Source organism: Xiphophorus couchianus, chromosome 21 (assembly GCF_001444195.1).
Source record: "Xiphophorus couchianus chromosome 21, X_couchianus-1.0, whole genome shotgun sequence".
NCBI lineage: Eukaryota > Metazoa > Chordata > Actinopteri > Cyprinodontiformes > Poeciliidae > Xiphophorus > Xiphophorus couchianus.
The window spans coordinates 1,328,312-1,355,811 of record NC_040248.1 but is presented as its reverse complement, the minus strand read 5'-3'; the positions used below and the strand labels follow the sequence as shown (position 1 = coordinate 1,355,811).

Below are 27,500 nucleotides of genomic sequence, written 5' to 3'. Positions count from 1 at the left end.
AGTAAAATGTTGTTAAAAGCTTCATGTTTTACTAAAACATGAAGATAATTTGAACCATAAAGGATAATTACTACATGTTAGAGCATGAGCACAGACCATAAAATACAATACAAATTGTTTAAAATGTATTAAAAGGAAGGATTTTTTAAGTATTTACTTTAAAATAACATTATTTATAAGCTACAAACACCAAAACTCTGGAAAATATTTAAAAGCCACCAATGAACCTCAGTTTATATAAAACTCAGGAGGATGAAGGAGGTAAAGTTTCCCTCCAGGTCAGGCAGAGACCAACCGTTAGTAAGAACCTCAGAGAGTTTCAGATTCTGTCTTTTGTTGATGAGTCTGGAAATAGTTCATAAATATGCAGCCTGGCCTGTATGGAGTATCTGGGTGAATAGGAAGCTGTCATGATGGTGAAAAGAGAAACAACTCAGGCTGCAGAAAAACAGGAAGATGGTGGTTACAGTCAGCTGACTTACTGAAGGGCGACAGAGCAAATGGCTTCCAGGTTTAATCCTGGTCCTTCCCTCAGATAACTGCATCACAAACATCCACCAAGAGCGAATTGATGGAGTGATGAGTGATGGAGGCTGCGGTGTGGGATCGCCCTAGAGGAAGATGCTAAAGGTACAAAACTAGGTGACCAATATGAACGATGGAGGATTTATAGATATATAAAACTGAACATAAAGCTGTATGTTTATGTTCAGTGGTTCTGGTTTTCATTCAGTTTTCTCAAACTTTCCTGTTGATTGATTCTCTGTATTTATTGTTGTTTTGCTCTATTGGTTCTTTTCCAACCTGAACCTCAGACTGGATGGAGATCGTGATCAGAATCTGTTTTTGTTTCCATGATAAAAGATCCCAGTTTCCTGTCTGACATTTAGCTGCTGATGAAACACTGAATAAAATCAGCTCCAGCTGAACATCGAAACCATCTGAAGAGGTGCTGACCCGAACCAAACGATTCTGTCTGAGAAGAAACTCTTAACAATCAGTTTGTCATCAATAATTATATTCACTTTGTAAGAAAAACATTTACTTGTGAAACAAATGTACTTTTAGGAGTCTTTTTATCAAACCATACGTTTTAAATGTAAAACATTATTATGGCTGAGACTCGTATTATTTCTCTCCAGAAGTTCAATCATTTCAAAAAACAAACATTTGGCCAATCAGCATCGCTGAGCTCAATGCTTTTGGCGGCTGGAAATATTTGATCTATCATAGAAAATGACAGAAAGTTTTGTATCACTTTGGTGATCATGGAGATCATAGCAGAAAAGGAAACGTTGGACCGGATTCTCCATCTTGTTTGACAAAACAGAGGATTTTGCAGCTGGCCGTCAGCCACAGCTTCTGTTTGATCACTTTTAGTTTCCATATTGCTCTGCTCTTTTCTGCTGTTTACTTCCTCTGTTCATCAGCCACTAACATTTGTTCTTTGCTGATAATCAGCTCTGAACGTTGTGGTTTAGTTGATGCTTACGTTGCTCTGGTTAGCATGATGCTAATGCTGTTTTCATCTTTAAATCGTTAACAATGATGATGCTCCTGCTGCCTTTCCAGTTTCTGCTGCTGCTGTTATAATGCTGATGTCTGGTTGATTTCTTGATGTTTGCGGGTCGGAGGGTCGTTCTGGTGTCGTTCTGGTGTCGTTCTGGTGCCGTTCTGGTGCCGTTGGACAAGGAGGAGCTGAAGTTTGGTTTGCTAACTGAGATCTTTGAACATTAATCTCTGTTAGGTTTCTCTGACTCTGATTGCTGGATAAATCCAGGGATTTGCTTCCTGTTGTGGTTCCAGCAGAACATGGTTCTGAGTTGTACCTGTGATGATTTGTTCCGGTTTCACTGCCAGAGTGCTTTAGTTCTTTTAGGCAGGAATCTCTCTGCTGTCTGGCGTCTAGTCGATCCAGAAAAGTTCAGTTTTGGTTGAATTTAGCCTGCTGTTTGTTCAGAGTTAAACATTAGTTGTTTTTTTTTACAGTTTTGGGTCTGATTCAGTGTTGACACAGATTTAATGTTTAGTCCTCATATTTTCTGCCTGACCTCCTCTGTGCAGGTGTTGCTGATCTCTCAATAATAATGTACCCAGATATGTTGGGACGTGGGGGCCATTGCTTGAACTTTTGAGTAATACCACTGGACACTGGTAGTGACAGACTAGCGTCTGCTCTGTGGCCCTGCTGCCTCCCTGCCTGTCAGAAAGGCTGTAGGTTGGCCTCTCGGTTGGTACACAAGTGACTTAATACACCCTGATGAACTCATTCCCAGCAGTATGCGGAGGAGCTGAATATTTTATTTAGTTATCTTGTTTTAGTTGTACATATTAACCTTCCCCCCTTTTTTTTCTTTCTGTTTCCCCCATCTATCTATTTGCTGTTCTATCTTCTATCCTTGATAACCTGGGTTAGGGTATCACTGTTTTTGTTGTTTATTTTCTGGTTACATAAATGACAGTTGGACAGTCGTATTGTGGAATTTATTTGTAACTGCAATCTTGTTTGGACTCACTCACTGATGATGACAATATAGAAGATCCCAATGCCAGCGTCACGCCAACTGGTCATCGTGGCCTGATCGATGATCCGGATATCATTGGATTTTGATAACTGTCCTGCAGTTTTGTTAATTTGTTGAAAACAATAAATATATTAAATAAAAAAAAGATAAAAAAAACTTTCTCAAGAAACAGATACTGAAAAGAGTTCACATGAGATGATCATATATGGCACATGTGCCAAACTCAAGGCCCGAGGGCCAAATCTGGCCCCCCATAGCTCTTTATGTGGCCCTCTAGACCCCAAATTATAGCAGTAGGCCCTTCCAGTTTTAATAACTGCAAAATTCACTCAAAAATCAACAGATCCCCACATTTATTTCTGATTTTAGCAACATTTTTTTTTCTCAAAATTGGCCGAAACCATTTGGGTTCCAGTGGCTGCTGTTTCAGCCTGACTTGATGTCAAGTTATAGTCCATGACTGATGGAGCAATTAATAAAAGATCACATTTAACATCATATATTAGTGCGAATATCGAAACAATTCCTAACGAATTACAAATATTTCTAAATTTGCACCACAAAATCTGTGATGTTGATTGCAGAGAACCACAAAAACAATCCTGGATGAACTGATTAGTGTGAAAAGATGTTCAATATGATGTTATTTTAAGAAACACTTACTGAATGCTGAAACACCTATTTATTGATATTTTAACAGTTTAATTGGTTTTTATCAATACGTTTCGGCCCTACAGGCCCTTTAAGAACATCCTGATTTTTGATTTGGCCCAAATGGAAATGAGTTTGATGCCCTGATATTTGGGATAAAAACGACTGAATCCTGGATTATTTTGAATGTAAACAAGAATAAAGAGGAAGATATTTGGTGGTGGAATGATGTCACACCGCCAGCAAAGGAAGATTCTGTGATGTCACTGGCGATGCAGTCTGTGATGTCATCAACTGCAGAATTGTATGTAACACAATTCTGCATATTTTTCATTGCTTGCAATATCACTGACCAGTTCAGACGTTCAAAGCTCTTTCCAATCGACCGTTCAGGTAGTTTACCAATCGACTATTTTACTGATTGTATTTAGGAGAAAATGTCTCATCATACGCCGAGATACCACAGTGGGATGATGGGACCCCATGCGAGAAGGGGAGTCCAGGAAAACCCCGAAGGCAGGTTCCCTCCTGCACAGCCGAATGCCTTACACTGGGAAATCCAAAGACTGAACTCCCTTCTAGAAATAGAGAGAGCCGGAAGGTTTGAAGACAACCAAAGACTGGCCCACCTGAAGGAGGAGCTGGAAGAGACGAAACTCCAGTTACAAAGGCAGACAGATATCAAAGAAACGCTTATCAGCCAGGCCGAAGACGCAAAGAGGGAACTTGAGAGACTAGAGAGGTTCAGTGATCCAGAAGTCATTAAAGCTGTGATCACTGCTTCCAAGGCTTACAAAGATGTGAAAGACATGAAGATGAAGCCCTTGCAACAAGAATATGTGGATTTAAAGGTGGCCCACCTCCTCAGCCAGGAAGCACTTAAAGCTGAAATACATGATGAGAAAGTGAAAAGTCAGGCCCTCCAAGAAGAACTGGACGAACTGCAGACTTCCTACCAGGAGCTGCGCTCTAAGTACGAAGCAGACGATGGTCTGGTGAGGCAGGAGGCCGAGACACAAACGTTTGATGAAGAGCAGCTTAGTGAGGAACAAGAACTCCTGGAGAATGGGAGAGCTGAGAAGGACGACATGTTCCAAGAAATGTCACAAAAGATCTCATTCCTGCAAGACAGCGAGAAACGTTTGCAGGAAGAATTAAATCAAATGAAAAGTTCATACAATGAACTGAACTGCAAATATGAAAGTGACATTTCTGGACTAAAACAAGATGTGGAAACATTCCAGCAGATGATACAACAGGAGGAAACAGCTCTTTCTAAAGAAAAGAAAGAAAATCTGATCCATGAAATTAATTACTCTGCTCTGCTAGAACAAGTTGAAAGACTAAATTTGCAATTAATTCAAGAGAGAAAAACTAACATGGAGAAATCAGAGGAGGACATGGAGCTACTTGAAAAGATGAGAGCTGAGAACACCGTCCTGCAAGAAAAAACAACCAAAGAGATTCAATATCTGCAGGACAGCGAGAAACTTTTGAAGGAAGAATTAAATTACATTAAAAGTTCATACAATGAACTGAACTGCAAATATGAAAGTGAAGTTATTGGACTAAAACAAGACGTGGAAACATTCCAGCAGATGATACAACAGGGGGAAACAGCTCTTTCTAGAGAAAAGAAAGACAATCTGGTCCATGAAATTAATTACTCTGCTCTGCTAGAACAAGTTGAAAGACTAAATTTGCAATTAATTCAAGAGAGAAAAACTAACATGGAGAAATCAGAGGAGGACATGGAGCTACTTGAAAAGATGAGAGCTGAGAACACCGTCCTGCAAGAAAAAACAACCAAAGAGATTCAATTCCTGCAGGAGAAAGAAAGGAGTGCACTGGCTGAGTTAGAGAAGGTAAACGGTTTGTACCTGGAGCTAAACTGTCGGTACGAAACCGAAGTCTCTGCACTAAAACAACAATACGATCAGGAGATACGTTGTATGAAAAATGATTTGGAAAGAGTTAAAGAGGATCTACTGATCACTCTGAGATCTGAGAACAAAGATTTCCAACAGAAACAGATCGCAGTTTTCCAAGAACAGGAGGAAGATTCACAGAACCAAGTGGACCTGGTTAAAGTTTTAAATCAAGAGGTTTGTTCAGAGGAGGAACTCCCAGGAGAAACCTTACCAGGTTGTTCCACAGATCCGGAATCCCCGGCAGAGATCGAGATCCCTGGAGAAACCATCCAGGAGGATTTAAACAATCCAGATACTAAAACCACGCAGGATGGTAAAAAAAAGAAATCTAAATTTTCATTTTGGAAAAGAATACGAAACATTCTGCGATTAAAGAAGCCACAGAAAAAGCAAGAGTGAATACGATCAAGAACATGTTTAATGTTCTTGATTTAGATATTTAGAGAAGGAGAAAGACGTGCAAGAGAGGAACCCAGGAATCGAACTCTTGGAGGTTGTAGCCTCTGTGAACGGGGCGCCATGCCACGCTCCGTCAATAGAGAATTTAAAAAGGCAAAGATTTTTCCCCCATTGGCAAACTAGAAAATAGATCCCTTCCCAAACCAATTGGAAAAAACGTGGGCAGCACGGTGGTGCAGCGGTTAGCGCTGCGTCTTCACAGAGACCGTCTGTGTGGAGTTTGCATAGTCTCCCCGTGTTTGCGTGGGTTTTCTCCGGGTGCTCCGGTTCCCCCCACATCTCCTAAAACATGTAGGTCAGGTCAGTTGGTCACTGTAAATTGACCCCAGAAGAGTTTAAGGAACTCCAACCATGTCCAGAATTATTGTTAAACTTGTAAAGTTTAGTGGCTGACGGCTCAGTGCCCCAACACTCGGCTCAATTTTTATAGCAACGTATTGATTTAAGAATTAAAATTTCTTCTTTTAATAGTAATGATTTCTGTTTATTTTCACTGTACTTGTGCTTTTATGGTTTGTCCTTTAGTTTACCTTTTCTACTCACTTTTTATATTAAATTGCACTGAATTGTAGCTCGTTATTCTGGGCTTTAAAGAAGATTAGCAAAAGGATCATGCAGTGGCTTTTTTAGGGCGACTGTGGCTCGGTGGTACAGTGGTCGTCTTGTGACCAGAAGGTTGTAAGTTGGATTTCAACTTCCTGAGCCACATGTTGAGCTGCCCCGGGGCAGGGCACTTATTTTTTACAGTGTACACATCAGAAGGTGAGCTCCTCCTCCTCCTCACCTGTATCAAGCTGATCACCTGCAGCGCCTCCATTGTGTGACGCAGACATCTCAGCAGCAGATCCAGTGAGTACACACACTTTCTATAAAATTGGTTCTGACCCGTTTTCAAGCTTTTCTCTGTTTCCGGGTCAGAGAAGCGAGAACAGACCGAACTTTTCAGTCCCAGTTTGAACTAATCTGAGCAGCAACTTCCGCTGTTTAAATATAATCTCTCTGTTTGTGTAAAAGTGGTTTAATGTCAGATATATTATTGCGCTGCTGTCATTTAATGCTCTGAATAGAAAGTTTGTCACTTTAACTCTGGAAATAAACGTCTTTAAGTTTTGACGCCTGTTAAAGACGTCAAAACTGTTTAACAATGAGATTATAATCTCGCCTGTTGGGACTTTATGATCTGAATGTTGATGAACAGGTTTGTTTTGCCAGTAGAGGCTCATGAGAATGTAGATGAACTTGTCTGACTACAGAATCTCTTAACCCTCCTGTTATGTTTCCTTGCAGCTACGAACCATTTTTCACCACACACACACACACACACACACACACACACAAACACACAAACACACACACACACACACACACACAAACACACACGCACACACCCACACACACACACACACACACACACACACACACACACACACACACACACAAACACACAAACACACACACACACACACACACACAAACACACAAACACACAAACACACACACACACACACAACAAACCACACGCACACACCCACACAACAAACCACACACACACACACACACACACACACAACAAACCACACACACACACACACACAAACACACAAACACACAAACACACACACACACACACAACAAACCACACGCACACACACACACAAACACACAAACACACACACACACACACAACAAACCACACGCACACACACACACAAACACACAACACACACACACACACACAACAAACCACACACACACACACACACACACACACAACAAACCACACACACACACACACACAAACACACAAACACACAAACACACACACACCCACACAACAAACCACACACACACACACACACAAACACACAAACACACACACACACACACAACAAACCACACGCACACACCCACACAACAAACCACACACACACACACACACACCCACACAACAAACCACACACACACACACACACACACACACAACAAACCACACACACACACACACACACACACACACACACACACACACACAAACACACAAACACACACACACACACACAACAAACCACACGCACACACCCACACAACAAACCACACACACACACACACACACACACACAACAAACCACACACACACACACACACACAACAAACCACACGCACACACACACACAACAAACCACACGCACACACCCACACAACAAACCACACACACACACACACACACCCACACAACAAACCACACACACACACACACACACACACACAACAAACCACACGCACACACACACACACACACACACACACACAAACACAAACACAAGCCCACCCCCTCACTACTCTCTTTACTTCACTAGGAAACTGCGAGAAAGCAGAAAATGTTCATGCAACTGTTGACAGGAATCTTTTCTGTTCCTGTGGACAAACTCCACCCACACTGAGTGACACTCAGCAGAAATGGAGGAAAACATAAATACTCTCTGCATGACTTATTTGTTTTGATTTTAATCAGCGGGTCAATTTGACCCGGAACAGTTTGTGTGTCTCAAGTTCAATTATAAAGATCACCCATTGAAAAAAATTGTAATATAAAAAATTTACCAAAGATCAATTTCAAGGAAATTATTGGTTTTTTTGTGTCTAGGTTTTTTTCAGTGGACATTAAAAATGTAAATTCCATTTTTTATGTCCAAATGAGTAAATGAGCAGGTTGTCGTCATTGATCCTTAATTTCTGAGAAATTAAAAAACATCATTGGACAAATATTGATTGAAATGGTTAGTATTGGAGTTAATAATCAGATACAAAAATGTTTTGGAGGATTATTTTGGTTTCTGACATTATAGCATGATTAAACACTCCACAGGTCAAACTGACCCAGGAACATTATTGCTGTACCTCAGAAACGAATGTAAGAGGAGAGTTAATCTAGAAATACTGAAAGTTTTTGAACTTTATTATTTTCTTTGAGCCAAAAAAATCTACCTGAACTATTAACTGTAAATATTTATTCCACAAATCAAATGAGGATTTTAGATGCTTCTGTTAGTGATGAAAACACACAAGTCATGTGACTGTGTGACATAGAAAATGAAACTAACTTTGTTCTTCAGATCAGACTCCATTTTGAGACGGAGGACAGAAATAACTTGTGGTTTTAAGACATAAGATTTTTGTTGTGTTTCTACATAATGAAATTGGAGTGGTGCCCTCAGTGATGAATAGATGAATAAATAAAGTCTTAATCAGGCCTTAGGGTGCAGCATTAGGCTGTGGGTGTGTCTGCAGGGGGCAGAGAGGATGGAAGGTGGACAGATTGATTTCTCAGCTCTTGGGGAAAAGCTGATCTTTAGCCATAAAGTGGTTGTTCACTTTCTGTATCTGCAGCGTTTCCCAGACGGTAGCGGTACAAACAGTTTGTGTCCTGGGTGGGTGGGATCATCAGCAGCAACACAACTGGCCTTCCTTTGCAGTCTGCCAGTATATATTAGGTCCAGGTTCGGTAACTGACTCCCCACCATCCACTGGGCCGTTTTCACCACCCGGGCCAAGTCCTTTTGTCCTGGATGCTGCAGTTGTCGTCCCACCCAGTCGTGCTGAGGCAGAGGATGCTCTCCATCACGGCTCTGTAGAAGTTCTTGAGCCACTGAGCAGGAAGTCCAGCCCTGTTCTACTTCCTGAGGAAGAAGAGTCTTTGTTGGGCCTTCCTCGTCAGAACAGAGGTGTTCAGTGACCGGGTCGGGTCCGAGGTGATGTGGACGCCCAGGAATCTGATGTTGTCTACCTACGCACTCCACCACCTCCACCTGAATTGTAACAGGTTGTGCTCTGTCCTCCTGGACCTGCTGTGGTCCACTGTGACCTCCTTGGTCTTGCTGGTGTTGAGCTCCAGGTTGTTCACTTGTTAATAGAGGTCAGTGTTGCAGCTCCATGTTCCTCCGTGTCTCTTATGGGTCTCTGGAGCTTTTTCTAACCGATCAAATCAAGGGACGCCCACAGCGGCCCGAGTCGGCAGAACAGTGACGATCTGTGCTACCTGGTCAGATGTTCCTACCATAGAGCATCGGTGTGAGCATCGCCTCTAGGCAGGACGGATAGAAGAGCGTCTATCATGGGGTCCTTGTAGGGGTAGTGCTTTATTGAAATGATTTTAATTCATGGGCTGATCAAGAAAGTATTTAGACAGGCGGAAAATTAAATTCATTGAAATGAAAACTTTATTGTGAAACGTTGCTGCTTATAAATTGTTGTTACACAAGGCAACATTACACATTTATATTTCATGAGAGAAATATTTAACAAAGTGCCACAACTTAGTTACTGCGACTGTGAGATCTACCATGATCCCACATGATCCCACCTTTAGGCAGCACTAACACCTAAAGATGATCTGATTGTGTGCAATAATGACATCATGAATAGAAACTAAATAAAAACTGAATGAATCTTTTAAAGATCAGAACTGTTTTTATCTTAGTAGGAAAAACCAGAACAAAAACATTTGTAAACTATCACAGAGTATTAGGGTCATAATAAGATAAATAGAAATTATTTTTGGAAGAAATTCATAATATTATGAGAATAAAGTTGTTATATTCTGACTTTATTCTAGTATTTTCCTATTTTATTTCCTTAGTGTGTCCATAATACTCCATCATGTTAAACTGGTTTCTCTGATTATTTAAATCATAAATGTGACACATCACTCCTTCCTCAGCAGTCTGGGGTTCATCAGAAACTGATGTTTCTCTGATCTGTGGAGTCAAACCAGATTTAAACTCTCAACAGATTTTCCTCTCTTCCTCCTCTCTGACTTCTTTCTTTTCCAGTTGGACTTCTTGTTTCTCCTTGCAGCAGTGAGAAACTCTTTGTCTCTCTAAGCTGCTGGAAAACTGAACAGATCTGCTGAAAGCTGAGAGTGATCAGATCACTCCTCATGATCTCCATGGATCACCTGATCCTGAAGTCTCTCTGATTGTTGGTCCGTCTGGAAAATATTCCTTCCACATATTCCTGCCTCTCTGACTAAACCTGACTCTCAGCAGGAGGACTGGCAGCCTGTCTAAAGGAGGTCTGGACCCCAAAGGTTTCAGAACCGCTGCTTTAACTGAGCCCATCTGTTCAGGACCAACACATCACCACTTCATAGGAAATGTTCACTCCTTCATTCACTACATCTGACCTCACTCTGGATGTTTCTACAGACCTGGAACATGATTCCAGTTTAGGTTTCAGACTCAGATTTGAAATGTTCTTAATAAAGTCAGAAGTTCTCCAGAAGGTTCTTGGATCAGCCAGCAGACATCAGAAGGTCATGAAGAAGTGAAGGAGAGAACAATTCAGACCCAGATGTTACATGCTGGATCAGGTTCCTCTGATCCTCTGAACACATGATGGGAATCAACTTTCTGCTTACTGGATCACTGGGAACTGACTGGCACTGGTTTCTCTTTCAGACTTACTGAGGTCCAGAAGATGGAAGATTTGGACCTAAAGGAGGACAGAGCAGAACCTCCAGGATCCGTCTGTCCCTCTATGAAGAGTGACCGGTCCAGAAAAGATCCTCTAAACTTCAGTAATGAACCAGAACCATCAGACAGGAAGTAAGAAACCAGTTTCTAACTGATTCATGTGACTCCACACAGATTTATTTAATATTAACTTGTTTATTTTCATCAAATAAATAAAAAGTAACTTAATTTTTATGCAAACTTAAAGCTAAGTAGACATGAGGAATGTCAGCCAATCAGTAGAGTTTTAATGAGGCTTCAGTGAGTCAGTGATGGATGAAAATGATCCATGAAGACAAAAACAACCAAAACTTTAAAGAGCAACAATTCAGAGGTTGTCCCTAAACCCACTGACAGAGGGAAACTTCTTTACTGGGAGCACTGGACCCAGTTTATATACTGGAAACACTGGGTCCATGTGATCCAGGTAGGATGACGACCCAGAACTTTAAACCTTCTGCTTCTCTGCAGCAGTTTGTGTTCTGATCTTCTTCAGTGTTTTTATCACAGAGTTTCTCAGTAATTGATGTGATCTGAATAACATGTTTGTGTTTCAGAGATCAGAACCTCAGACTGAGAGCAGAACCTCCAGGATCCGTCTGTCCTTCTATGGGGAGTGACCGGTCCAGAAAAGATCCTCTAAACTTCAATACTGAACCAGAACCATCAGACCCAGAGTAAGAAACCAGTTTCTAACTGATTCATGTGACTCTGCAGAGACCAACCAGGATTTAAACTTGGATTTCAGCTTAGAAACTGATTCATGGAAACCAAAACATCATTTTAAATCATTTTAGTTCTTTTTTCAGTTGTGATCTAAACTGTTCTTTGAGAGAACAGAACAAACTGTGGAGGAAAAACTAAATAGTTTCCTTTGTGTCTTTATGAATCTCTAGCAGCTTCCATGTTCCACTGAGGTTTGGGGCCTCATGTGTAAAAGAGTGAGCAGTTTTCACACTAACACGGACAAATTTAGAAAAGTAGGGCGCACAAAAAATTAAGATATATAAATCTGTACGTACGTACATACCTGCTCACCTTTCCTTTATAAATCCCAATTTGCAGGAAATAAATCAGCTGCTGGTTCGCCTGTCTCCACCGTAAATACATATTAATGTAAATTAGTATAAATACCAGGAAGTATACCACCACGTGAAGCAGTAACCATGGCAACGTCCATGTTTGTAGCAGTATTAGTATTTATAATAATAATTATATATTTTTATTTAAAAGATGCTTTCAGCATTCATAAAGTCACTACACAAAAAAATCTAAATATTTGAAAGAAAATTTTTTAAATGAAAATAAATTAATAAAATAAAGAGATCTAAGTGCAAATGCCAGTTTGAGCAGCAGAGCGTTCAGCCGGGATTTAAAGACAGAGAGTCATTGAGTGGGAATGTTGATGTTTATTCTAAATAGAGAAATCATGTTAATAAGTTACAGTTACAGAATAGAGATGATTTCTGTCCATATTCACAAAGTGGCTCGACTGAAGGACGACTGCAGCTGGACCGGTACCGGTACCGCTTGGCTCCTTCTTTAAGTTCTGCTCAGAGCTGCAGGATGATCAGTCTGGATCAATCTAAACACCAATAAACCATCAGATCAATATAATTTCTGATCAATGGCTCCATGTTCTCCATCAGAGCCAAAGCTCCTCAGGTAGCAGCTCACCTTGGTGCAGCTACTGACATACAGTACAGACCAAAAGTTTGGACACACCTTCTAATTCAATGGGTTTTCTTTGTTTTCATGACTATTTATAAGGCAATAAATCCACTTATTAACCTGACAGGGCAGGTTGACCTATGAAGTGAAAACCATTTCAGGTGACGACCTCTTGAAGCTCATCAAGAAAATGCAGAGTGTGTGCAAAGCAGTAATCACAGCAAAAGGTTGTTACTGTGAAGAAACTAGAATATAAGGGGTATTTTCAGTTGTTTTACACTTTTTTGTTTAGTGCATATTTCCACATGTTATTCATAGTTTTGATGCTTTCAGTGTGAATCTACAATGTCAATAGTCATGAAAATAAAGGAAACTCATTGAACTAAAAGGTGTGTCCAAACGTTTGGTCTGTACTGTACCTGTGATTGTCTCCACACCTGATCAATAATCAAACCTGTCTGGAGTTAATCTGCTGATCCAACCAGGTTTTATTTTTTAGTGAGAATAAATTACTCTATAGATGCTTTTCATTTGCTTCGGCACACAGACCAATGAGTTACAGCTTTATGAGACAAAAACTGAGGGAAAGTATTTACATTCTAGTGATGTTTTCACTTCCTTTTATTATTTTTGTTTTCTTTATTTTGTGTGCGTGTTCGGTTATTGTTTGATGATAAATGCTGTTCACTTTCATCGTTTACGTTTAAACAATAAAATATTAAAATCATTAACAAACATCAGGTTTGATGCTTCTTGTTCTAAATAACTGAATATCATCAGATTTCAGTTATTTAGTGAGTTTTGACTCTGTGTAGTTTATTATTGTTCACAGAAAAAGTTTTGAGGCTGCTGCACATTTTCACGGCAGGTCAAATGTTTGTGTATATTTACGTAAATAATAATGTCATGTTCATTTTTATACATGCAGGCTTGTGTGTAAAATATGGCGCTGCACATTTTTTGTGCGAACGTTTTATACATGAGGCTCCTGGTGTCTGTGGGAACAATAACAGTTAAGATGGGAGAGACTAAAGTTTAATAAAACTCTGATATTTTACTAATAAGTAAAACAATCTCCAAAACAGCTCAAATATTAAATCCCAGAAATTGTCATTATGTTCCAGACAAACTGTTATAATTTTATTCCCTCATTAAAATCATCCCTGAATTTTTGCTTTGATTATTTTATACATTTTTGAGAAATCTTTTAATCTCCTTCTGGATTTTGAAAAGGCCTTTCCTCAACAACAGACAGCAAAGGAGTTTTCACTCAGAGTAATGTGGGGTCAGAACAAGAAAACTTTTATTTTTAAATTCCTGAATCATCTTAGAATTTCATTCACACTTTTTTGGACTTCTATGTTCATTTTAAAAACATTTTTAAATCCCTTCTCACATTTGTTTAAAAGTTTTGCAGAAGTTTCTTGTTTAAATATGTACATTGATATATAATTTAAAATTATATTTTATTTCTATATGTCTATTGTTTTGTGTGAAAAGAAACTTTTGAGAGTTTCTGGTTTCTGGCTTGACCTTTTGTAATAAATGGACCTTTGACCTTTTGTAAAGTGTCTGTGGATCTTTAAGTATCACTGATTTAGAAGGTAAAGTGGAGGTCAAAGGTCAGGTCATTAGTCCTTAATGTGAAGGTTTTCAACAGATCAATTTATTTAATGTCTTTGGTGACAAATAAACCCAGAAACAGACAAAACGAGCAGAACCAGATGGAAATCAGAACCAAGTGCATTAAAGGAACCCGACCATCTAAATAAAACAGGAACTGGACTCAATAAAGATGGACTGTAACTAAACTACAACTATAAACAATTAATCAGGACAATAAAACTACAAAGTGAACACAGAACCAAAGTCCAAAGAATCATCATGAAGTCAGATTTAGAAAAAAATAAGACAAATTTAAATAACTTGTTATCTCTGCTATCATGTCCAAATAATGCTCTGTCACAGTACAAGACTCTTTATAAAGTTCTTAGATTAATGCAAACTGTCACGAAATGCGGTGTAGGTGGTGAGGCAGACGCTTGAGACCCAGTTTGAAATGGGAATGATGGTTTTTAATGAAGAACAGTCCAAAATCAGTCCACAAAACCAGGCAGCACGACAGAGCGGAAGCCAGGGCTCAACATCGGTAGCAACTGGTACATAGAAGACGGAAACAACGCGCACACACAGGACAGACACCAAAATGAGACGAGGATCCGACACAGACACACAGGTGACACTAAATACACAGGAGGTAATCAGGGAACGAGAAACACCTGGGGACTAATCAAAGGGCGACAGGACAACACGGAGAATCAGATACACAGGAAACTCAAAATAAACACACAGAAAAACACAGATCCTGACAGAAACTGGATCTGAATCCTGTTTACTGGTGTTCCACCATTAAAGAATGATCCATGTTTCTACACTGGACTCTAGATTAGAATCAGATTTTGGTCTTTGAGCCTCTGATGGAAACAGTTTTCTGCTCTGACTCAGACAGAATAAAGATTTCAGATGAACAAATACAACCAAAGAAAGATCAATCATAACACCAAATATAATGAAATATTTCAAACCAGAGATCATCAATGTTCTGAGGTTCTGTTGTGACTCAGGTTCTGGTACCAGGACAGCTCCAGCCTGTTGTTAGTGAACTATTTCAGTGATGAAGAAATGTCTTCACAGAGGGAGGAAGAGGAGCAGCGTTGGTGAGGAGGAGCAGCCGTCCTGCTGTGCTTTGTGTCAGAAGGTTCTGATGGATCCAGTCTCTACCAGCTGTGGTCACTGGTTCTGCAGACAGTGCATCAGGTTCTACTGGGACCAGTCTGGACCCTCCTCCTGCCCCCAGTGTGGGAAAAGACCCAGAACAGGAGCTGGACTGCTGACAGCCAATCAGAGCAGCTGTGCTCCAGGTGAGCCTGAACACCTCCAATCAGAGCTTCCTTCTGTCGTCTGTTGAACCAATTCAATGTCTTTAGTTGGGATTTGGACATTTAAGGTTTTATAAATCTTTCTGTCAACTAAATCTCTGTATTTCCAGCTGGTGTAAATGGTTTTTGCTTTAAAGTGACTCTGTTCTCAGCTCTCTATTCTAATTGCATTCAAACTGAACATTTCATTAAATCTGATGTTCATGTTGATGGATGAACTAAAGTCAGTCCCAGGTTTTTAGATGCAAATTCACCACATTATTCAGTTCAGACTAGATGAATAGTGCACAGAATCAGTAACTCCAAAAGGAAACAACAACAGTGATTACAGAGCACTCAAAAAATCTAATCAAATTTTATTTGTATAGCACATTTCAGCAGCAAGGCATTTCAAAGAGCTTTACATCATTACAAACACAGAAACACAATGCAACATAGAATCAACAATCAAAACATGACATTAATTCAGGTTCCATCAATAAATTTGTAATTGATTACGTTTCAAATACAATCCTAAACAGGTGGGTTTTTAGTCGAGTTTGCATCCATAAAAGGTTTACCTGTTGCACTCCTACTGTGTTATATGGAACAAAATACCTCGGGAAACACACGAAAATCTAATTTCTTAAGGGCTCACCCTTCTGTAAGTGCATTACAAACAGGATACGAAGGGAAGAAAAAAGAGAAAACACATTGTCAGAATGGTTCACTCCCCAGTTTAAAACCCAAACTGTGCCATTAAGAAAATTACTTCAAAATAGAAGCAACAAAAAGAAATAATTTCTATTTAGGACTGAGAAACTCAATGACAGACTGGAGGAAAATGATTTGCTGAGGACTGCTATACAAAGACGTCTTTGTGGTGTTGAAAACAGTTAAAAAAAAAAAACATGATAAAAAATTTGAGCCATAAAGGAGACGGTTGTTAAACTGTCCATCAACTTTTAAATTCGCACGAGGACAGAAGGCTGAGCTCTTACCTGATTAGACTTTGCCTTTAAGAGGAACGATAGTTTTCTTCAAATTCAGAAAGGAATCAGCAGTAGGTGGAGTGTGTGATCAGAATGTTGACCTTCATTATAAACATGTTAAACAAAATATGTTTATTCCCACTCACACTCACAATCACACAGTTTAAAACGATGTAGACAGCATTTTAATGGGCTTCTGGCACGAGGCTCCGTTCACCTCTTTCACAGAATTTTGAGCAGGGACTCTGCCGTCCCTCACGGATTTTTGTGCAATTTCAACATAGAATCAATAATCAAAACACAGCATTAAGTCAAGTTCCATCAATAAATTTGTAATTGATTACATTTCAAATACAATCCTAAACAGGTGGGTTTTTAGTTGAGATTTAAAAGAAGTCAGTGTTTCAGCTGTTTTACAGTTTTCTGGAAGTTTGTTCCAAATTTGTGGTGCATAGATGCTGAAAGCTGCTTCTCCTTGTTTGGTTCTGGTTCTGGGGATGCAGAGCAGAACCAGAACCAGAACCTGAGAGGTCTGGAAGGTTGATACAACAACAGCAGATCTTTAATGTATTGTGGTTCTGAGCCGTTCAGTGATTTATAAACTAACAACAGTATTTTAAAGTCTATTCTTTGAGCTACAGGGAGCCAGTGGAGGGACTTTAAAACTGGTGTTATGTGCTCTATCTTCCTGGTTTTAGTCAGAACGCCAGCAGCAGCATCTGGATCAGCTGCAGCTGTTTGATTGATTTGTTGGACAGACCTGTGAAGACGCTGTTGCAATAATCAATACGACTGAAGATGAAGGCATGGATGAGTTTCTCTAGATCTGGCTGAGACATTAGTCCTTTAATCCTGGAAATGTTCTTCAGGTGATAGAAGGCCAACTTTGTAACTGTCTTTATGTGGCTCTGGAGGTTCAGGTCAGAGTCCATCACTACTCCCAGGTTTCGGGCCTGATCGCTGGTTTTCAGTTGTAATAACTGAAGCTGTGCATTGACTCTAGATCTATAACTCTAGATCTATAACTGTAGATCTATAACTCTAGACCTATAACTGTAGATCTATAACTCTAGACCTATAACTCTAGATCGTTCCTCTTTAGGTCCAAAAATAATAACTTCAGTTTTGTTTCTGTTCAGCTGGAGAAAGTTTTGGCACATCCACACATTTATCTGTTCTAAGCATCTGTTCAGTGATTGGATGGGGTCAAAGGTCACCTGGTGACATCGTAATGTAGAGCTGTGTGTCATCTGCATAGTTATGGTAGCTAATATTATTTCCTGTTATGGAGCATATAAATATTGAATAAGAGGGGTCCTAGGATTGAACCTTGGGGTACCCCACGTGTGACCTTTGACCTCTTTGATGAGAAGTTTCCAATTGAAACAAAGAAATCCCTGTTCTTTATGTAGGATTTAAACCAGTTAAGCACTGGACCGGAGAGTCCGATCCAACTCTCCAGTCGAGTCAGTAATATGTCATGGTCAGCACTGAGGTCCAACAGAACCAGCACTGTGGTTCTCCCACAGTCCGTATTTATATGGATGTCATTGAACACTTTGACTAGGCCAGTCTCTGTGCTGTGGTAACCATGGATACCAGACTGGAAGGAGTCAAAGAGGTTGGTTATCGTTAGGAAGCCAGTTAATTGTTTAAACAGCTTTTTCAATAACTTTGCTGATGAATCAGAGGTCAGAGGTCAGAGGTCGGCCTGTAATTCTGCAGTAGTGATTTGTCCAGATTGTTCTTTTTTATCAGTGGTTTGATTACTGCTGTTTTCAAAGCCTGGGGGAAAACGCCTGATGAGAGCGATGAGTTACTATCTGGATCAGATCAGCAGCAACAACAGGCAGGACTTTCTTAAAGAAATGTTCTAGAGTTATAGATCTAGGACATCCAGACAGCAGGAACTGGAGCTTATTGACTTATAATTTCCTGTAGGGTTTTATAATTAAGTAGTTGAAATTGGGTCATTTTTCCTGTATTTGTTTTGTTTGGGCTCAGCATTGGTACTGACTTTATAGTGGATGTTTAGATTAATCCTCTGATTTTATGAATTTTCTCTGAAAAGAAGCTGGAAAACTGGTTGCAGGCGGCAAAACATTGGAATTCAGGCGTAACGTCACAGGAGGGTTTGTGATTCTGTCAACTGTTGCAAATAAAGCTGGAGCATTGTTAATGTTTTTGTTTATGACATCTGCAAAGAAAGCCTCTCTTGCATGTTTTAGTGTTAAATGATAGTTACGTAGTCTTTCTTTATAGATGTCACAATGAACGTGGAGTTGAGTTTTACGCCATTTTTGTTCTGCCCTACGGCAGAGTTGTCTTACAGATCTAACTGTTTGTGCATTTCTCCATGGAGATTTCTTTTTACCAGACACAACCTTCATTTTAATGGAATCAATAATATCTGAGACTTTAGACTGAAAATCTTTTACCAACTTATCTACATCATTACAGCTTAAGGGTGAGGAAGAAGAGTAGATTTGATTAAAAGTTTCTGCTGTGTTTTCTGTGAAAGAACGTTTTGTGATGGTTGCTGTTTGTCCAAGTGGGTTAAAAGATAAAGAACTTTCAAAGATAACAGGAAGTGATGCGACAGGCGACATCAGTTACAGAGACATTGGAAATATTCACACCCTTACTGATAACCAGGTCCAGTGTGTGTCCTTGAGTGTGTGTGGCTTGTTTGACATGTTGTGTTAGACCAAAAGTCTCTAAACTATTAGAGCTTTTTTGCCCCTCTGTCTTGGGGGTTGTCAACATGAATGTTGAAATCACCCACAATTATTAAACAATCATAATCAATACAGATGAGAGATAGAAGCTCATTCAAGTCAGTAAAGAAATTTTCCACAAAAGTTGGAGTTTTATGTAAAGTTACTGTCAAAGTTCGTTTGTGGCCTTTAACCTCAATTCCAAGATACTCAAAAGAGGTGAAGTGACCCAAAGAGATTTTACTACAATTTATGGTATTCTTAAATATTGAAGCCACGCCTCCTCCTTTGTTATGTTTTCTAGTCTCACTCAAGAAATAGTAGTTAGGAGGCGCAGATTCAGTTAGTACGATCGATTCATTATTATCATTCAACCATGTTTCTGTCAGAAACATAACATCAATATTATGCTCAGTGATGAAATCATTAATTAATAGAGCTTTAGCACAGAGAGATCTTGTATTTAAAAGAGCTAGTTTAAGTGACTTGGAGGCCAAAAGTTCTTCAGTCTGGGGTTCTTTTAGGCAGGGGATCAGTCTGATGTTTGAATTAGGTCAGCTGTATTTTATGTTTCTGTTTTTTGTAAATTTTCTTGTAGTGATCCGGACAGGTAATGTCCTGTTCTGCAGTGCCAGGGGGCCAGACACATTCTGGAGCAAGAAGGGTGTAAAGATAAAATCTGGACCCCGGCCTCAGAGGCTTCTGAGTTCAACACCTGCCTGCTACCTGTTTCTCCCTGACTCAGATTCTTGAGCCTACATCGCCATCTAGTGACCAAAAAGGAAATGCATCACATATTTGGCTCCTGCAGTGTATGGAGACAAGAAGGTGGAAAAAGCAACTTGCTGCACTACTGATGTTACAGAGAGAGTGAAGAAAAGTCTGAGACAGAAACCTTTATTTACTCTGATAATATAGCACAGATTGCAGTTTATATGTTTCTATATATAGCATGTAATACAGGGTTTCCCCCAGAAAACTTAAGCCCGGTGGTCGGGGCACTGAGGCGGTCCACCAGGTTTTGTACTTAAGATGTTAAGTTGACAGGAAATGTAAAATATTACTGGGTAATTATGTTACTGGAAAACATTGCCGACAATGCTTACACCCACAAATATATAATCTTAAAAACAACAAGTCAACAAATACATTTAAGATAAATATCATTTATTTGCTGTTAGATTCTGTTAAATCCAAATTAAGTAATCAGTCATTGGCTCCAAAAACATGATGTAATGCGGATTACATTTAGAACCGGCCCAAGGCATAAATAAACTAAGAAAATATCAATGCTGCTAAATTTGATTCAATGTTTCAGTATAAATAATTAAAAGAATATAAATTGTTTAACATGTAAATTTAAGATTTTAAGGAGCTGGCAAGTTTATATTGTAAGAGTTCAAAGAACAATCTTCCTAGTTAGATTGCTTTGTTACTACAGTTACAATCTGATGCTCTCAGTTTAATCTTTGGAATCATCCACAGGCTGAACCATTGGTCCACTAACTCAGGGGCTAACCGGGATCTCAAACTTTATTGACACAGACAGAGTCAAAATGTTGAGATGTAAACACACGTCGTACATAATGCGTTGTTCATAAAGAAATATTCTCACTGCATGCTCAATGCGCTCTTATAAATGTGCATCTACGAACACTGAGTACAGCTCAATATGGATATTTGCAGTTCACATTGAGCTGCACAAACATAGCAAATGTGGTGCATTTAAACTTGACTCCTACCTTGATAAATTCTACAAAGAAATATGGATCATCATCCTCTCAGGAGGCTGATATAAATGTCCATATAGGTAAGCCTATATGGGCGATCCGTGCCGAGGTAAACTACAGAAATCAAGCCACAACATTATGCACAAAGCAGCCAACATGAAGCAGTGTTGTGATTGGTCTGCGCTGTCAAGGAAACCGAGATCATCCCACTTCCCCATGCTGGAGATTTAAGTTTAACAGTAACAATAAATAAAGTTACCTTTAAAATTAATCACACAAGTGACATCTAGGCCCAACAGTAGACTTAAACATCAATAAAATTAATCTGGTTGTGTGCATTGTTTTCGTCTCCTGAAAACTTTGCTTTAATTCTATGTCTTTTTTCCATCTAATCATAAGAAATCATAGTCAGTCAGAGAGAGTCATTAAACAGGAAGAGCAGGTTTCCTGGAAAAAGAGGAAGTAGGTTTCCAGCCTATTGATTTATAAAAATAGTTGAGACTATTCCTTATTTCAAAGCATGACCGTTTTAAAGAATGAAATCTAAACATTTTGAGTAATTGAATAAGATTCAAAGCAAAATACTTATATTAATATTGGTTTACTTGTAATAATACTTACACTTGTGGGTACACTTACAAGTAAAACAAGTACGGTAACTGTAACTTTGGTATCATATATAGAATCATGGATTATTCTTGGTTTCTTTTCAGAGAACATATGTAATAACTCACAATAAGATTATAAGAAGGGTAACTAATAAGTTATGGTTATCATAATATTATAAATGAATGCTAAATCAGAGAAGGCAAAGAAGTTATAAATGTGATTTTGACATTGAACTTGAAATGGTGTAAAAAGTGTAACTGCAATTAAACATCACTGATATGTTGGAGGTGGATAGTAGGTGAAAGGTTATGGTAGGCAGATAACAGGAGAGCAGAGATGGTCAATGCCTTATTTGGAAGCAGATTGTTGAACGACAAACTTTTCAAAGAAAAGGTTGTGAAGGCAATGGACGTAGGAGGACCATTGAGCAACCCTGAGACATTAGCACAGACACCAGGACATAATGTCTCTTGAGACAGTGATGGGTATGAGATAATTTGTCCAAGCAGTCGGCCAATGAAACAAGCACAGCATCAGTGCTAGCCAATGCAAACACACCAAAAGGGAGGATAAACCCTATAAAAGGTGGGTGCAAAAGAAGAACCTTTGGTTGGATCCTCCAGGCAGCTTTGAGCCAAGATCGAGATGGACAAAGAACTCTGCAGCTGAAGAAGAGCCGGGGCCACAGACCCGAAGATTGTCCTGCTCATGGGGACCAACCCATCAGCCCCGCAACATGTGGCTTCAAATCACACTTCTCTCATCAGCTGGGTTCAAATCCCAAAGACAAAGATGAAGATAAAGACAAAGGCAAGACAAAGAACAAAGGCAAAGAAGAAGAACTGATGTCTTCCTTCCATGAGGTCAGCTAGTCTGCATTTCAACGGACCAGAAAGATCGTGAGACAAGATGAAGGGAGCTTCAGACTCTTCCTGCCAGCACCCAAGTCCTGCGTGACCTCACCGTCCATGCAGAGACGAAAGCTCATCAGACCTACAGAGATCCCTGCCTTCATCGATCAACATCCTCCTCCTGCTGCAACACATTCTTCATCATCAGGCCAGGTCTGGGGTTCGAAACACCATACTCCATGCATCTCTCTCAAAGGTTCCCTTTTTAGTTCTCAGTATCAGCATTAGGGAAAGATAGATTAGATGATTGATTTTACTTATTTGATTATTTCTGCTACTGAATGAAGATGTACTGACCCTTGCAACAATGCCTTACTAATAAAATATTTAGCATAAAGAAAATCTAAAAGTTGTTGTGGACATTCAATTAAGAGTCACCTCAGAGTTCTTTGATGGTTGTAAAATAGCTATGATGTTTCATCCTGGAGAGGAAAAGGTGGAAAATGTTTTGTAGGTTGCTGGTAGCCCATATGTAAAACAACATCCTTGGGACTCGCACAAGTCACTAAAACCAACCTGGTTCAGTACCAAGTGCACATTGTAATATAGAGAAAGAGCGACCATTAACAGGTGTGCTCTGTGAAACTAGTTGGCTGCAGGCTGCTCAGTCTGGCTAATTCACAGGGGTAAGAAGGGTAGGACATCTAGATGGAGGTCATCAGAAACCAGGCGAATCTTTTCTCAATGCCAGCTTAAAAAGAGGTTACTTCAGTTCTGGACCGGGTAAATCCCAGCAGATTTAGGAAGCTCAATTCACCCATTGGTAGCACATCTCCCCTCTCAGAAGAGGAAGTAGAGAGTGAGAGAGTAGAGAGAGGGGGGTGTTGCTACAACAACTGCGCTCCCTGTTCAATGCATCAACTATAAAAACTATAAACCCATCTTTTTTTCAGGATTAATTCTGCCCTGCCAGTGAAATGCTCAATGCAGAAGAGATGCTTGGATTCCAGCTTGTTAAAAAAAAATTAACAGTTTTTTTTTTCTTTCTAATAAAAACAAAAACACACAAGGCTTAACCTGGTGGGTGGGCACGTAAATCATGGCGGCCCGCCAGACCTGTAATACACTGGAGGAAACCCTGTAATAATTTTAATAATCCATTAGAATTCATAGATTCTAAAGGACAAAATCCTTTACTTCTAAAGGACAAAATCAATCCCATGTAATTTTCAAACTACTATTGTTCTTTAAAAACATCCAATCCAGTCTTTGACAAAGAAATAACATTTTAAATGTGAACACTGCCAGATACAATCAGTGGTTTCTCTGACAGAGTAGAGCTTTTTCTCTAGATTTCCTTCATTAAGGCTGGAAAATTCCAGGAGAAAACATTTTTCTTCTTTTCTATTTTCTGAAGCTGCTGTTTGTGAGAGAAGTTCAGATAGAAACTGTAAAATGAGGACATGGTGACATGATGCAGAAGATTTCATGTTGCTTAAAGCATTTAATGGATGTGTTAGGGTCTGGATCTGATTTGTGAATTAAATACTTACATAGAACAGATTTTTGTCACAAAACAGAGGCAGAAATGTGATGTTTGATAATAGAACAATATTATGTTTGTGATGTTGTGAAATTCTGTTTCATCTAGGGTTTTTTACTTCAGTTTTTTGTCTTTGTTTCAGCAGATGTTGTTCTGCAGCAGGTTCTAATGGAACATAAGATCAGTCTGAGGAGGAGATGTGAATGTGTGACTGAAGGAAGTGATGTAACGGGAAGTAGAACCCTCCTCAATAGGATCTACACTGATCTTTATATCACAGAGGGTCAAAGTGAAGAAATTAATAGCCAACATGAGGTGAAGCAGCTGGAGAGAGCTTCCAAGACCCAGAACCTTCATGACTCTCCAATCAGGTGCCATGACATCTTTAAAACCTTCCCTGATCATCATGGAGCCATCAGAATGGTTCTGACCAAGGGTGTCGCTGGTGTTGGAAAAACCTTCTCAGTTCAGAAGTTCACTCTGGACTGGGCAGAGGGCTTGGAGAACCAAGATGTCAGTGTGGTGGTTCTGCTTTCGTTCAGGGAGCTGAACTTGATCAGAGATGAGCAGCACAGTCTTCTCACGCTGCTCCATGTTTTCCATCCAACCCTCCAGAAGCTCCCAGCAGAGCAACTGGCTGTCTGCAAACTTCTCTTCATATTTGATGGCCTGGATGAAAGCAGACTTTCACTGGACTTCAACAACAGTCAGCTGGTTTCTGACGTCACACAGAAGTCATCAGTCAACGTTCTGCTGACAAACCTCATCAAGGGGAACCTGCTTCCCTCGGCTCTCATCTGGATAACATCCCGACCTGCAGCGGCCAATCAGATCCCTCCTTCATTTGTTTCCAGGGTAACAGAAGTACGAGGCTTCACCGATGCCCAGAAGGAGGAGTATTTCAGGAAGAGGTTCAGTGATGAAGAGCTGTCCAGCAGAATCATCTCTCATATCAAGACCTCCAGGAGCCTCCACATCATGTGTGGAATCCCAGTCTTCTGCTGGATCACTGCTACAGTTCTGGAGAACATGTTGACCTCAGAGCAGAGAGGAGAGCTGCCCAAGACCATGACTGACATGTACTCACATTTCCTGCTGGTCCAGACAAAGAGGAAGAGGAACAAGTACAATGGAGGAGATGACACAAGTCCACAGGAGCTGATGGAGGCTGACAGAGAAGTTCTTCTTAAGCTGGGGAGGTTGGCGTTTGAACATCTGGAGAAAGGAAACATCATGTTCTACCAAGAAGACCTGGAGCAGTGTGGTCTGGATGTCACAGAGGCCTCAGTGTACTCAGGAGTTTGTACAGAGATCTTCAAAAGAGAGATTGTGATCTTCCAGAAACCAGTCTACTGCTTTGTTCACTTGAGCATCCAGGAGTTTCTTGCTGCCGTCTACATGTTCCACTGTTTTACCACAAGGAATACAGAGGTAGTGAAGAAGTTTCTGGAAGAAAAATACAGTGAAACATCTCTGAAAGATTTCATGAAAAAAGTCCTAGAGAAATCCTTGTCCAGGGAAAATGGCCACCTGGACCTGTTTGTTCGCTTCCTTCATGGTCTCACTCTGGAGTTCAACCAGAGACTATTAGGAGGCCTTCTGGGTCAGACAGAGAACAGCCCAGGAACCATCCAGAAAATCATCAGCAATCTGAAGAAGATGAACACTGATAGAATCTCTCCTGACAGAAGCATCAACATCTTCCACTGCCTAGTGGAGATGAAAGACCTCTCAGTTTTTCAGGAGATCCAGCAGTTCCTGAAATCAGGGAATGAACTGTCAGAGATCCAGTGTTCAGCTCTGGCCTTCATGCTACAGATGTCAGAGGTTCTGGATGAGTTGAACCTGGAGAAGTACAACACATCAGAATCAGGACGACGGAGACTGATTCCAGCTGTGAGGAACTGCAGAAAGGCTCGGTGAGTCCAGATCAGGGATGGCATAGTTACTTTGAAAAAGTAACTTTGATTGGATTACTGATTACTCCTTGAAAAAGAAACTTAGTTAGATTACTGATTACCTGATTTGGAAAGTAACTACATTACATTAAAAGTAACCCTTTTTTGTTACTTTCAGCACCTGCTAACAACAACGCTCCACCACCTGTGAGAATTACATTAAGCTTTGCCTATGCTTAATTGCAAGTTATTTTATAATGGTAACATCAACAATGTATCTCCTGTTATAATGTTGAACTGAAGGCGAGATTGTTTAATGGTCACAAGAGCACAAAAAAACTGTATTAATTTTTGTGTGTTGCACAATTGTCTGGAAATTCTAAACCAGGGGTGCTCAAGTCCAGTCCTCGAGAGCTACCATCCTGCAACTTTCAGATGCATCCCTGCTCCAACACACCTGAATCAAATGAATGGCTCGTTAGCAGGTTTGTTGAGAGCTGATCCTGATCTGTTGGAGTAAGGATGCATCTAAAAGTTGCAGGATGGTAGCTCTCGAGGACTGGACTTGAGCACCCCTGCTCTAAACTCTCTTATCTTAATATTAATGATTATAATGCCGTTTAGTTACACAACTTCATTCATGGCTATTTTCAGCTATAAATGAAAACAATTATGAATGTTTAGTTCATGGCTGTTGAATGTTCAGTTTATTGCACTATAGTTAATAGTGCAATAAACTATAGTGCAATAGTTTATTGTACTATTCATAGTCTCGATGTTTGCAGTTTTCTGGAGCGCAACACAAAGCTTGATGTCATTCACAGCAAATATTACCTTGACATTAACAAAGGACTCCTTCTTCAGCCTGCCTTTTTGGCCTGTGGGACTCCGGAAGCAGCTGATGGGTACCGGCGGGCGAAGCGGCATGCGGCTCGGGCGGTTGCTGAGGCAAAAACTCGGGTGTGGGAGGAGTTTGGAGAGGCCATGGAGAAAGACTTCCGCACGGCTTCGAGGCGATTCTGGTCCACCATCCGGCGTCTCAGGGGGGGGAAGCGGTGCAGCACCAACACTGTTTATAGTGGGGATGGTGTGCTGCTGACCTCTACTCGGGACGTTGTGGGCCGGTGGGCAGAGTACTTCGAAGACCTCCTCAATCCCACCAACATGCCTTCCACTGAGGAAGCGGAGCCTGGGGACTCTGGGTTGGGCTCTCCAATCTCTGGGGGCGAGGTCGCCGAGGTGGTTAAAAAGCTCCTCGGTGGCAAGGCCCCGGGGGTGGATGAGATCCGCCCGGAGTTCCTTAAGGCTCTGGATGTTGTAGGGTTGTGTTGGTTGACGCGACTCTGCAATATCGCATGGACATCGGGGGCAGTTCCCCTGGATTGGCAGACTGGGGTGGTGGTCCCCCTGTTCAAAAAGGGGGACCGGAGGGTGTGCTCCAATTATAGAGGGGTCACACTCTTAAGCCTCCCTGGCAAGGTCTATTCAGGGGTCC

At 40.3% G+C, this 27,500-nt stretch overlaps 3 protein-coding genes across 47 annotated transcripts in view; 2 read left to right on the top strand and 1 right to left on the bottom strand.

Moving 5' to 3' along the window:
* The window catches only part of LOC114136412 (NACHT, LRR and PYD domains-containing protein 14-like), a 337,230-nt gene that overhangs the window by 104,513 nt on the left and 205,217 nt on the right, over window positions 1-27,500 (bottom strand). The window lies entirely within an intron of this gene.
* Window positions 1-27,500, top strand: part of LOC114136418 (NACHT, LRR and PYD domains-containing protein 3-like) — a 476,176-nt gene that overhangs the window by 414,530 nt on the left and 34,146 nt on the right. For 6 of the 45 annotated variants that reach the window (XM_028004378.1, XM_028004377.1, XM_028004376.1 and 3 more), the window contains exons 1-5: window positions 6,314-6,415; window positions 11,023-11,169; window positions 11,634-11,753; window positions 15,442-15,668; window positions 24,250-26,026. The exons of 34 other annotated variants lie outside the window; for them this stretch is intronic. In XM_028004378.1, coding sequence (XP_027860179.1) covers window positions 11,042-11,169; window positions 11,634-11,753; window positions 15,442-15,668; window positions 24,250-26,026 — 2,252 coding nt within the window. In that variant the 5' untranslated portion in view covers window positions 6,314-6,415; window positions 11,023-11,041. Of the gene's footprint in view, window positions 1-6,313; window positions 6,416-9,459; window positions 9,480-11,022; window positions 11,170-11,633; window positions 11,754-15,441; window positions 15,669-24,249; window positions 26,027-27,500 lie in introns of those variants that run through there. 5 more of the 45 variants (XM_028004355.1, XM_028004354.1, XM_028004353.1 and 2 more) reach the window with 5 other exon arrangements.
* LOC114136436 (interaptin-like) lies at window positions 3,248-5,947 on the top strand. Its single transcript, XM_028004427.1, has one exon. The coding sequence runs from the start codon at window positions 3,614-3,616 to the stop codon at window positions 5,504-5,506; it is 1,893 nt and encodes a 630-aa protein (XP_027860228.1). The 5' UTR covers window positions 3,248-3,613; the 3' UTR covers window positions 5,507-5,947.